Source organism: Charadrius vociferus, unplaced genomic scaffold (assembly GCF_000708025.1).
Source record: "Charadrius vociferus isolate BGI_N301 unplaced genomic scaffold, ASM70802v2 scaffold88, whole genome shotgun sequence".
NCBI classification, from domain to species: Eukaryota; Metazoa; Chordata; class Aves; order Charadriiformes; family Charadriidae; genus Charadrius; species Charadrius vociferus.
Window position 1 is genome coordinate 954,529 of NW_009649619.1, and position 14,001 is coordinate 968,529.

Below are 14,001 nucleotides of genomic sequence, written 5' to 3' on the forward strand. Positions count from 1 at the left end.
TATACAAGAGCAGCAGTTGTGAGGAAGCTGATCTGTTTCATCTGTCATTAATTCCTTTCCCTATGTAATTAATAAGAGCTACTGAAACTTCCAATGATGGACAAGTTAGCAGACCATATCCTTTGCAACTGCTGAACATGACACACTTGTCAGTGCTGTTTGAAGAAATGCGTAAGATTTCTCTTGGGATAGTGGTTGTGATTACTTCCAACATCTGGTTTTATTGTTGTGTCTGGCTGGAAACAAAATGAGGAAACTGGCCTGTTTTACTGATGAAAGTTCTTCTACATTCTGTATAACTTTTGGTCTTTCTCTTTCTATTGGAATAGAAGGAGCCTTCTTCAGTGAAGTAATTTCAGCTCGAATGGCAAACTCACTAAAATGTATGGGGAAAATCCCTGATAGTACATTTTAGGAGCGATTTTTGTCATTCTAACTTGTCTTGTATTAAACATTAAGACAGAGAGCCACCAGGTTGCTTATTTAATCTCCGACTTCTGAACTTAATGACCTTCTGAGCATCAAACTTGAAACCAATGTCTTTGTAAATAGGTAATCTGGATTGGAAGGTATCAGATAGTTTAATCACTATGACTCTGAATTTATGATGTAGATTTGTAAATTTGCAGGATGAAAGACTTGGTCTTGAGAAAGACCAGTGATAAAGCTCCCAATGACTTTAGTGAAGTCAAGACACATTTTACAGCTCGCATATTAGTTTTCAACTCCACTAGACCTGCTGGATGCTAATTATCTCTGCAGCTATTGCCTTTGGTGCTGTGCTCTTCAGGGTCCCTGGTGGTAACTCCTACAGGCATTGGGTATAATCTATGAAAGTCTTTGACAATTAACTTTATAACTTATTATGTGGCATGTGGTTGAATGCAGATTGTCCCATGCATTTTCCAATCAGCATTTTCCCTCTCCTGTAGAAGATCAAACATAAAAACAGTGTCCAACACACGAATGTGTCCTTTTTTTGTTCCTTCTTTTTATATATTTTCCATGTTTCTTCTCTTTTATTTATTTATTTTTTGTTTCTTTTAAAAGATCCAAGTACAAATCCAGCCTATTCAGAAGAAAGATTGGCTCATGAAGCTTTGCAATTAGAAAAGCGCTTGAGCTTGCTTTCCCATACAAGTCGCCAGGGCAGTGGAGGTAAGAAATATCTTTAATTAAATAATTAAATAAAAATAAATGGTGTTCCTTCCTTCCCAGAATTTAGAAATGAGTATATGTATACGATCATAAGATACTGAGATTAGAACAAAAATAATAGAGAAATGGTCAAGATATTTGATTTGGCTGCTGTTGCTTGTGGGGCAGTTCTTTTACAGCATTGTCTAAAGTCCATTGATGTAGAGTGGAGTTTTTAACTGAGTGAGTGGAGTGAGTTTTGGACCAAACACTATTAACACAGGAAAATCTCTTAGTATGCTGGCTTGTACTGAATTTGTGCATGTGCAACTTCAAAAGAATTGTCTACATAAAGTTTGATATCTGCTTAAGTACGTGTCTCACTCCAGCCTGTGAGATCAACTGGGATGCATAGTTCACACATCAGCCTTACAGCAGATTTTTGTAGTGAAATCTAGGACTCTTGTGCTTTGGTTCTAAGTGATATTATTCTTGCTCTTCATGTGGTATCTGTGCATGTCCCTTCTGTCATTGATTATGTATCAAAGCAGAATTGGTGTTGAGCACTTTGTATTTGTAAAAGGGGTTTGTAAAAGGGCCTATGCCCTGAACTGCCATTTGAATTGTTTAGTAACAGAAGTTAGATCTTCAAAACATCTGCTTTGCTCTTGAATCTAAAGTCTACAAGCCTAAAAATTGCCCTGTGAAGATCAAGAGCTTAATTATGTGCTTCTATACATGTCCATGGGTCCTTTAGTCTTGACACTGCTGAGTAATGTGGTTTGTGACTAAATTCCCCTGAGACTTCCTGAGAGTTTTCTTAGTTATCATATAACTTGACTAGATTGATGGAAAACAAATGAGACTAGAGAAGCTCACCTGTTCTTTTTATCTAGTCACTCTGGTTAGAAAACACGTGGCCCAACTTTGTATACATTCTCTGCTTGAGATTACTTGAATTTATGACCTGATTCTCCTAAGAATGTTATAATCCTCAGAGAATGAGGAATCTTAGAGTAAGATTTTCGTATTCTGTTATTTGAGTTTTGCATAGGAAATATTTGTGTTTATGGGAAATATTATAACAACAAGACTGTCCCTGTAGGTTTGATGGGAGGACATTTGCCCAAATCTGTAGATCTAGGTTCTGCCACTGCCTTGGAGAACACGTAGCTCTACATAGCTAGAGCATTTTCTTCAAGATGGTGGGAGGGCTTCCCTTCCAGAGTCCTGAAGTGCCTAAAATATTTCTCTTAAGAGAAGTGATTTCAGGTAAATTCAACGATATTTATTTATTCAATAAAAACATATGGTTTTGTAAGAAGAATAACTTTAATTTAACAAGTATATTTCTTCTTCTGGGCATGTTGCTGAGAACTACACTAATATTTTTGTAATTCATACCTTCCATCCAGACAGCTGTATAATTTAATCTCAGGAGTTACACTTACAGAGGGTCACAAGCCAGTGTCATGAAATAGGCACTGGGGGAAAAGGAAGGATTAGATTTCATGGGATAAACGTTGCTATTTTGTGATAGTTTATATCAAGAATTACTCCATGAAGGGCAAGGGAATTGTTCTAAACTTTTCTCTCAACACCTGAGAATAGAAGTAGCCTAGTGATACCAGAAGATCAGGTCACAATTTGCAGTGGACCCTTCCTCTTTCTACCCCACCTGGCAACTTATTGCCCAAGGTTTAAAATTAGTGAAATTAATACTTACAGAATGATCCTGCTGTTAGTCTTTGTTTTCACATTGGTTTTATTAAAAGGAAGGAAATAATACTGTGGATTATATGTACCACTAAAAGAAAGCTGGGTTTTTTTGGTTGTTTGTTTTTGTGTATGTGTTTGTGTGATCTTTGTGTTTTGTCCTTATGTCCTTTCAGGCCAACGTTTAATTTTTTCTTCCATCTTTTTTCTTGGACAGCAGTAGTTACCCGTAAAAGTGTCCTTCTTGCAAGTATCAATGAGAAAAAAAAAATTCTTGCAGTATGTGCATAAATGAATCATGGAAGATCTTTTTTTGTATATAGATATGTAATCATTTTTATAATAGTATTCTCACTTTTGCTAGTGATGTATGGTTGCATTTTGGTATGGATATTATGGAGAAGTAGAGTGTAGGAGAGCTCAAAAGAGAGAATAGGACAATCTTAAGTTTGATTTTATTTTTGCAGTCTCTAACATTCATTTTGATGTCATTCAGGTAAGATTTAAATAGAGAAAAAAGTACAAATAAGACAATCATTTGGTTGATTTAGATCAAATAGAAACATGGAAATGTCTTATATGGCTTTGGTTTACTGTTACAAAATTTTCGTCAAAGCATCCTGAGCTATTCTAAGCCTGGGACTTTGACTATTCCCTGTGATATAGGAGTATCTAAAATAAAACCAGTTGACTGTACAGAAGTAAAATATGGCTGAAAAGGGGAGAACTTGGTGTATAAACTCTAAACATTTAGCCTTGAATGCATTACGTTCCACAATGTGGTAGGCTTACGGCGAGGTAACATACTATTTTCATTTTATTTTTCCCATGGGTGTAGGAATTATTGCAGGAATTCTGGCTTTCTGACAGATGTTCCCCTTACAAAAGCAGATGGAATCTCAGGGTCCTTTCTATTTGTACATACTTGCCATGCTTCAGTCTGTCAACTGTGTTTTAAACATAGGCTGATGTGTTTCCTTCTTTTCTAGGAGATGATAGAAGTCTTTCAAGCTCGTCTTCAGATACCAGCCACTCGGATGTTAGTGTTGGGAGCAGATTGACAATTTGGCCTGAACAGTCTTCAGCCAGCACTTCTCAAGAGAGTCATGGATTGGCAGCTGCAAAGGGCATTCATCTTGGGGAAGAGAAGACCCTTCCAGAAGGGGCACGCGGCACCACAAAACCACCTCCAAAGCCCCTCCGATCCAGACAGCTACAGGAAATAGGTCGTCAGAGTTCTTCTGACAGTGGAATAGCTACTGGTAGTCACTCTTCTTACTCTGGAAGCTTCTCTTCCTATGCTGGGAGCTTGGACATTTGCCATGGTGATGAGTTTGGATCATTGCTTAGCCTGCCATTGAACTTTCCTTCCGATCAGAATTTGTGTACTTGTCCTCATGGTGAGCCCCAGAGAGGTGCAGGATCAGAGTATCAGGTTCCCAGCTCTCTCAGACATATTTACGATATACCCAGGAGTTTGTTGCAGGCAGCTTCTAAAGATGTGCAGCCGAAGAGTGCAGATTCCACACTACCCAAGGACCAGGCCCTGTCACCTCAAGGTGCTAGTGACTCAAAACTGCTACTACCGCACTTGGAAGCACGGAGGGTACCTGAGCACAGCCAGGACAGAGGGAGGCCTTCATCCTTGCTCGCAGAAAGCACCAAGGACTCAAGTGATGAGACATATGTGGATTTGGTTTCGAGGTGGTCAGACACAAAACCACAAGGACAGGTGTCAGACTCCAAAAGTAGTGAGTTGTCACCACCTAGTGGGGCCTCAGCTGACCCCTGTGACACATGTAGCCCCCACCTTGGGATGACAAGAGCTCTTTTTTCAGCTTGTCCAATCTGTGGTGGACTAAAGGTAAATACCTAACACTGAGCAGATGCTAACAAGCCTTACTTAATAGAGCATGATTAATTTAAAATGACTTAAATTGCAAGTCATAAGTACTGTTGTTTCCTTTGTAATTTGAACAGGTAATAACTTCTGTGTTGTTTATGCTCAAGTTGAGAGGCTTACTACATGGTTTCCTCAAAATTTGTGCCTGATCAAGAGAACTGAACAATATAGGTCATCAGTCATTACTTTTAAATTGGCCAATTTTGCTCTTGGGTGTATGTGAGTGGCTTACAGTGACAGAGACAGAAGCTTTACAGGCACATGAGAGGGCTGAATTTGTCAAATAATAGTGACTTGGCATGAAGGACATTGATCTGTCTTACTGCTGGTATTTCAAAAGAAGAAAGATGGGAGGCCAAATAGTATGTGCTGCTCTTCAGGTGACCACAGTACATATTTTTAATTTTATTGATGTTTTTCTTTCCTTTATCATTGTAGTTTGAGCATGTCTTGCACAAGAAGCCAGATTAGCTACGCTTCTCACTAGGGAAAAAGAAGATAGTCAAGTTAGCATGGCAATCCATAGCAGATCAACTAATCCAGTATTATATTTATAACTGGCCAGGGACAGATACTTTAGAGGAGGTGTACAAAAACTCATTAGTGCTGTACTACCAGCACAGTGTATTTGCAGGAAAAAATATTTTTGATCACCCATGACGTAAAGACTTAAAACCCGAAGCATGGAGGTTCATATGTCTTTCTAAACTCATGTGTTACTTTGACTGATGTTCCCGTAAGCTCTTTTTGAACACTGCTAAATTCTTGACTTTTTAGGGCAGTAAGCTTTATACATTAGTTGTACATCGCATGGTGAAAGTATTTCTGTTTTTACCTGTTCTGGAGAAGACCTTTTTGGTGAATGTGTTTGTTAAACTAGAAGAAGGTAAAGCTGTTTGTGTTGGTGAGCTGTTGAAAGGCTGGGAAGGTTAGAGGGAGTGCTCAAATTAAGGCATGTGTGAAGTACGGATTCAGCAAGAGAGACTTTTGTTTGAGGAATTAAGTATTGCCACTGAAGTGTGTACATTTTAATTGAGCATGTGGGATTACATAAATCACTGCTATGAAAAGGGCTTGAGTGTATAGCACATTATGAAAGAAAAATTAAAATATTATAAACTTGAGGAATTATTTTCTTCTCACAAGGTATTTCATGCATTTGCATCAACTGCCTTCAAGTGTATGAAAACTAGAAAATGCTGTCTGCCTGAGGTGCTTGTATAGCCTCTGTAATGGCACCTTGGGCATGACTTTGTCATGTACTTGCAGCATTTGGAAGGTAGGGAGGCACTGGTGTGACCAGACTCATAGGGTTGTGTCTGCACAGATCATTAGGATCAGTGTTCTTCCAAGACCATCCGTGCCAGTCGTGGGCACCAAAGGCCCTCACTAGCCCTCTAGCCTAAATCTGAAAGCTTGGCTGGATGCCAAGTGCCTGAGATTCAGCCTCCCACTTCTTTCTGCAGTGAAGGCAGCAGGGTGCACAGCAGTGTATCTGCTGCTGTCTTCCTGTGTCTGCTGCCTGTAGTTAGAGAGAAGATGGGAAAAATCATAGAATCCTGGAATGGTTTGAGTTGGAGGGGACCTTGAAGATCACCTCATTCCAACCCCACTCCCACGGGCAGGGACACCTCCCACTAGACCAGGTTGCTCAAAGCCCCATCCAACCTGGCCTTGAACACTTCCAGGGTTGGGACATTCACAACTTCTCTGGGCAGCCTATTCCAGTGTCCCACCACCCTCCCAGAAAAGAATTTCTTCCTAATATCTAATCTAAATCCTGATGTCTAATCTAAATTCACAAGAAAAATCTAAAAAAAATTATCTAAATCTATCTAATCTAAACACATAAGAGTGATTTGTAGAAGGGTTCTGCTCTGGGATCAGAAAGCTCCAAGATGGCTTTGTTATAGGCAGCAAGGAAAGAATTAGTTAAGGTATAGTTAGCTCACATGGTCTAAATGTTTCTTGGTGATCTGAATTGCCAGTTTAGACATGAATTTTTCAAAACTTACCCTGGACATCTGTGGAAGACAGGAAACTAAAAGTGAGTATTCCATTCTGTATCTTCAAAGCCAGTAAAGGCTAAGTTATGTCACTCCTTTAACTGCCTGTTGACCCCAACAACATACACACCCACATCTTTTATTGTGAAGTGCTGTCAGGTTTCATGGTGTTTCTAGTTGCCCTAATAATATCAGTTGGTAAGGATTTCAGGAATTGTTAATCTTTAGACAAATTTAGTGAGAGAAACACTGGTGTAACACCCTTACTAACTCCTGTTTTAGCATGCGATATGCTCATCTGCTTCTTATCTTTTTTTTTCCCCAACGCATTTGTAGGCATTTGGGAAAGAAGTCTCTTTAAATTGAATGATTCATGGGTTTATTTTTACTTTTGAAAGAAAAAAATAACCTTTTGATACATTGTCCTGAACCATCAAGATGAGTTATTTCAGCAATATTTAATGGACATAATTGACACTGTCTTTGGCTTTTCTCATGATGAATACAGTGAAAGCACAAATCCATACTCTCTCTAACTAAAAAATAATTCTTATGCCTTTTGCTCTGAACAGAATATGTTTAAGATGCAGTTAGGGCCAGGAGGGGCTGATTTGTGGATAAAACACCAGGTTTTCACATTTATTCAAATTCATGTTCCAAAGGCTTTAGTGTACCAGTGTGTGGAGTTCCTTTGCAATTTCAAGTTAAGCTGTTAATTAAATTGTGTGGATGGTTTTAAAATGCCTACTATTTAAAGCGAGCGAGTGACCTGAATAGAGGAAAGTCTACAGCAGTAATAAAGGATATAAGCATTTGCTTGTTTTCTGCCCTGTATGTAAACTTTGGCAAATTGTGGTTAGATTTGGGCATGTTGTCTGTGTGTGTCGGGTTCAGCACGTGGAGTTGGAGACAGGTTGCAGGATGAAGACATGCATATGTGGAAGGCGTGGTGGCATTCGTGATTGGGATTGACTTGGTTAAGAACCACCTGCTCCAGTAATGACAAGGATGATGATGATGAACATAGGGAGAACATACCCTGGGAAAGTGCAAAGGTTCAAACAGAAAATAGGGCAAGGAAGCCTTTCTGTTTCACTCTGGATGAAGAATAGAACCAGCATGAAGAAAGTCACTAAATATTGCTTCTATTATTTCTATATTGTATTTCATATTAGACATTGGGGATTAATAAGCAAGCATGCAGGGTGTTTTGCTTTCTGTTGTATGTTATTGTAGTGTGCTCAAGATGTCCTTTAAAAATTTCACAAGGTATGTCTTTGCTATGTAATTTTTGCCTAGGTGATTTCAGTGCTATAGATGATTGCAGAGATTAATTCTTTGTGTATTGTAAGTATATTTTAAGCTCAGAATGTTGGATTGTTATGGGATTTCTGAGTAAGCTGTAGAGATTTATTATTAGACTTATTACATTTTCAACTACTTAGCTAATACTAATTCGACGAATAGAATTTCATTGTATGCTTGTTGCTCTGTAACTTCATTTGATACTCTAGTCTGAGAAATGATGTTAACCTTTTTTATAGGGTGTCTTTTTTTTTTTACACCACCATTGTTTGTAAATTTTCTTAGAAGTCTGAAAAATAAAATTATTTTCCAACTGGTTTTGTCCTTTTCCATCTGACAAGTACTGATTTTAGTTTTGCTTTGCTTTTTGTCCCCTGCCCTTCATCGTCTTGCAAGTTGAATTAATATGGAATGATTATGGCTGTCTCTTCACGCTACTTAGTGTTATACGCAAATCACTGTTGACAGCTCAAAGTGTGCCTATTAGTAGGAATGACTTTTATGTGTTTCTAGCTCACCCTAAACTTGTATTTATGTCAGTGGGAGTTCTTATGTATGTAGAAATATAGGCTCAATTACTGCTTTGGTACTTAACTTGCCATGATAGAAGAGAAAAGAAGTTTCAGTTTATGTGTGGATGTTGTCATCAATCCTGTATTGGTATTCAGCCACCTATTTTAGTTGATCATTCAAAAATACCAAAACCTCCTTGGAGACAATGATCCCGAATTAGGAGCTGGTCTACCCAAACTCTCTGTGAGTTATTTATATAGTTCTTGCTACCACAGTAACTGTATGCCTCAAACTTTGAATCTCCCAGCATGTCTGTAGTAGGCAGAGATACGGGAATGCTGTGGTCATGATGCACCAAAGAGTTTTGGGGTTTTGTCAGGTAGCAGGATCCACAGCTCTGAGCGGCTAAGAACCCTTCCCTGCGCAATATGTGGAGATCTGGTACCTGCCTTGGGGGAATGTGGATCTCAGTTTAAGTGGGGAGTTGCTTTGATTAGCAGATATGAAATTGACCTCTTTTAGTCTGCTCTGTAGGAACTGCTTTATGTTTCACTACAGCTTTAAGAGAAAGCATATGCATGTCTGTACTGTGATCCTCGAGCAGGCACTTACTCGGTAAATTTAATCATGCAGCACCATGTCCCTGCAGGGCTTGTTAATCACACGCACCCCTTTGTGAGTGCGGAGTCTTTGGTTAGATCTAGAGCTACTATGAATATCCGTGTTTCCATTGAGCACTGTAGACCAGGGAGAGGTGAAGCCTGGAGGGAAGCAAGGCTGATGTGTCCTCAGGCAGAGAAGGGGCTTGAACTCTGAAGAACAGCCTGCAGTGAGGTCTGCTTTTGTGATCTTGCCTGGACTGGTTTAACCAAGGTCATGAACAGCCTATAAACTGGGTTGGGTTGGTATAGCCGTGGTCTTCCAAATACTGTACAAAACCCTTAACCCTGGGTTTAGCTGGTGTGTGTCCTTTCATTGTAGACACTGATTTTGAAAGTGGTAAAAGAGAAGGCCTATAAGGTGTAAGCTTGTACAATGAGACTTGAGAAATAGTGGCTGCAGACTAAGTTGCCGCATCGATGTAACTGAGAATGTTTTCATTTTTTTTGGCTTTTAATCAGCTACTTTTCCAATGTAGTCTTAAAACATATCTAAAGAAATATATTGTTATATACAACTTCGATGTAGCTTTTTTTTTTTTTCTGTTGGAGCCATTACCTCTTTCCCCATGTGACTGAACACCTTATGTATCTTGTAGTTTGTTTATTTCCCTGCTTTCCCTGAAAGTATAGGGACACAATTAGTAGTAATTACACACCTTTTACATCTCTTTTCATAGTGTGGTGTTGGTTTTTTTTTTTTAATATTATTGATGTGTGATGCTGTAACATTTTATGCTTCCTCCCACCTTCAAAAAAAGGTACAGGCTGTCTAAATTCTCAGTTGAGAAGGATACGTTTGTCACCTTCTGCAGTGTTGTTTCTACTTGTGTTTCTGCTCTAATCTTAGAGCTCTGGGCAGTTAGGCAACACACACACTGTCAAAACTATAAAAGGAACAGTTTACACCTCAGAGGAATCTGGAAGTCAGTCATCAGTATTATTGACCTGAGTGACAGTGTGTCTGTGAGGCTCCCATATGCTTTGATGACCATGGATTCTGGGTACTCTTGGCTTTTTGCATGAATTAGAAAACATGCATTTATGCCCTCTTTTAAGATTTAATTCCGATTGTTTTTCTTTATGTCCTGACTGTGATAAATTAACCTGCAATGAGGTGCATCTTCCATTACATGTATAACCACTAAATGAGGTGACTGCACTGGACAATAAATGATTTGGCAATCTGAAATTTTACTTACATTACTGTTACTGTAAAAGACTGAAACTTTTACAATAAATTAGTATTATTTTTTTGGCTTTTCACAAATTCAAAAGCATCTTTTAAGATGCCAATTTCGCCACAACATCTTTCTGAAATAAAAGAAATCCATAATTGTTTTGTTCTTGAAAATGAAATGCAGTCATTTCTGGAGCTGGTTGTGCTGACAAAAGCACACAGCACTATGTAAATCAAAGATGGGAGTGAAAGTATGTTCTCCAGTTGAACCTGGCAGAGGAAAGGGGCATAAAAGAGGTGGGTGTAGTGTCAGGCTTAGAGCTTGATTTGTTTTGTTTTCCTTTTTGTAGTTTTGGCCAGGACTCCAGGTCTATCACAGAGTTAACCCCCATCCTCTTACTAAGGTGCTGTTGGGTCTGCTTATGCACTGTGTTGAGATGTTGCTTATCAGCAGTTCATAGGGGAAGGAAGTTTATTTTTTTTTTCTTCTTAGTTACTGCTACAATAGGCTTCACTCCCAAATTATCAAGAAGAGATCCAGCGTCTTTTTACTTTGCTGCTGCTACTAAGGGCTCATATAAGTGACCCAGCTTTTCCAAAGATTTGCTTGGAGGGCGTCACTTAATGGGTGTAACTTTGGATTTGAGACAGCACAGTAAAATATAAGACATGCCAGCCCTACCCAAACTGTGCAGGTCTGACTTTGTTTTGGCACTGTAGGAGCCTTATCTAAAAAGTACTACTGAAGATATTCCCCATCTATCGTGAAAAAAAATCCCCACAGCATATTGTGCTAAGAATAAAGGTTCTAGTGTGAATTCAGAATAATAAGAATTGAGCTCTCGGCACTTCTTGGGATCAGACAGTAAGTGGAACAGCTAGTCTCTGGTCTGTAATGGGAAAAGAAGTGTCTGGCACAAAACCACTGGTAAGTGAAATGATATTAGTAATGTTGAGATATGAGAGTGCTTTCCTCTATGAGGGAATGTTGGTAACATAGCTCAGCAGAATTAATTCTTCTGTACTAAATAGAAAAGTTGCTGGATTGCTTTTCTGTCAGAGAGACAGTTAAGATATTGATAAACCACGATATTGACCTTTTAATACTCATCAGAATGAACAAATTGGAAAAATCTACTTCCTTCCCTAAATACAATCAAGCTGCATAACAGCTATTATTATTACTACGACTGATGGCTACTTCTTCCTCTGTGGGAGCAATAGCTTTTCTGAAGAGAGAGAAGGAACAGTTTTGAAAGAGGAGTCGCCTGACAATAAAAGCTGGAAAAAAATTACTGATTTGGGAATATAGGGTTTGTGGGGTTTTTGGTTTTGATCCAGTTGTAAAGAGACTCATCAGATCACTTGGAGCGTGGCCAATGGAAAATGGAAGGGGTTTTTTTTGTCTTTGTCGTCTTCTTTTTTCTTTTTTTTTTTTACATAGAAATCCATTTCTTTCTTGAAAAATTCAACAGAATCCTATAAAGTGTTAGCAGACACTTTTTATCTTCATTTTCTAAAAAGGTGAAAGTAGAATGCATCTGCAGAGGAAGAAACCACAGAAAGAGATTAGGAAAGCATGGACTACGTTGAGCGGAACTCAGAGGGAAGCAAATAACTCCAGTGGCAGCCCTGGATTAAGATTCATAGAGTTGATTCCCATGTGGTTCCTCTCCTTCTGCAAGATCATAAACAACGTTACTCTAAAAACCCCTCAATTCTTTGACTTGTATTGCTGCAAAATGTTTGTAATGTCTACCAACGTTACATTTTTAAGATTGTGGATTAAAGGAGGCTATGCAGAAAATATCCTGTTCTGATTAACAGTTGTTGATATCAAAGTAATTGCATGGCTCAAGGAATTGGTGAGTGTCAGTAGGATAACAATCATTTGGATGGGATATGTGGAGGGCTGACAGCAGCTCACTGGGAGTAGATGAGAAGATTGAAAATAGATTCTCAGTAGGGGTGCGACCTTTCTACCAAACCTTTTTGACAGAGCCACTTAAAACTGGAAGTATGCAAATTAGAAGGATGAAATGTGTTCCAACAAACTTAACACAAACTGCGCTTAAATTTGTCTACAACGCATGACAAGACACATGACTGGAATTAGTTTTGGTAATTGACGATGCCGAATATACTTATTACTTAAGATATCTGTGGAAATCCTGTCAGTCTGGCTGATAGTATTCCATATGGACTTGTAATCAGATTTGATCTTTAAGATATCAGTCATGTAGAGGTTGTGACGTAGACAAATTCTTGCTGTTTCTAATATAAATGTGCAACCCTATACCAAGTTGTATTACTTGGTTCATAAAGAGCAAATAAGGCTTTCCGATATTGGCTTAGTAAAGTTTAATAATAAGGTAACATCATCTTCATACAGGTAATGGGATGTTGGCATTTTTTAGCAAGAAAATGGCAGGTGTGGTAACAAATCCACTGAAGAGAAAATTGTTTATTACCTGCTCCACAAAAAATACACTGAAATCAATTTGAGGAATGAAAGAACCACAGAATGTATACTTCCCATAGGAAGGAGGGTTAGAAAATGTGGGTAAATCATTCTGGTATAGAAAAGCCCGTCAAACGGTATTCAGGATGGACTGCTTTAAAGTTGCCTGCAATTTTATGTAGTGCTTTATCGTGTGTAGTTATGAATGCTTCTGCTGAAATGGTAGGCAACATGTCTAGAGAAGAAAAGAAAGACAGGCAACTCTGCAAAAGTCCACATAGCAGAGACTAGAAGAATGGGGTTGATTGTTCTGGACCTCAGGAAATACAGAAGAAATCTGTGCTAACCTTTGGTGTTCTTGCCCTGCCTGGCTTAGCGTTGGATGCATTTCACAAACCTGCATGCTCTGCTGTAACACTAGTTGTCTAATGCAGACTCCTGGCAGGAATTTGTGATGGCAAAGTGCAGGTGACAGTGTTTTGGACAATGTCTCACTTTAAAGGGGAGGGGAATCCCAGGGTGTGCAAGAGAAGTGAGAAATTTGAGATTTCGACTGATCTAGGAATTTTGTGTTATGGTTTTGTTATTGTGGCTCTGACCAGCTTACCTCAGTGTACCTGGTTGTGTCATACGTGTATCTGGATACTGTTTCTTTCCCAAGGCTATTGTCAGGATTGATGGGATGGTGTTTCTACAGTACTTTGGATATGGACAGTTCTATCAAAGTGCTAAAGATTATATTAAATATGATGTTTTCCAGGCTGCACTGAGAGAAACAGAAAGTTGTTTGCCTTTCAAGTGAACTGTGGACAGAAGGAACTCATTAATAAGAGTTCCTAACGAAGAAAATCAACCTGCCAGGATGGAGCAGCTGCTCTACAATTTATTTATTTATTTTTTTTAATACTGGGAAGTCTATCACTAATTTTTATGACTTCAACAAATAGTTCAAAGCCATTTTCTTTTTAAGGAAAGATCACAGAGCAGTGGCACTGAATACATTGTTTCAACAGATTTTTTTTTTTGTGTGCGTGAAATTGAGCTTGAAGAAGAGTGTCTGTCAAGAACTGCAAAGTTACTGGAAAGAAGTTACTAATGCAGGAACCTTTACACTCAGTGGA

General features: G+C 38.7%; 1 protein-coding gene across 1 annotated transcript in view; it reads left to right on the plus strand.

Annotated features, from left to right (window-relative positions):
• Positions 1–14,001, plus strand: part of DOK7 (docking protein 7) — a 66,437-nt gene that overhangs the window by 23,837 nt on the left and 28,599 nt on the right. The window contains exons 5-6 of the mRNA XM_009890545.1: positions 1,051–1,158; positions 3,843–4,717. Coding sequence (XP_009888847.1) covers positions 1,051–1,158; positions 3,843–4,717 — 983 coding nt within the window. The remainder of the gene's footprint in view (positions 1–1,050; positions 1,159–3,842; positions 4,718–14,001) is intronic.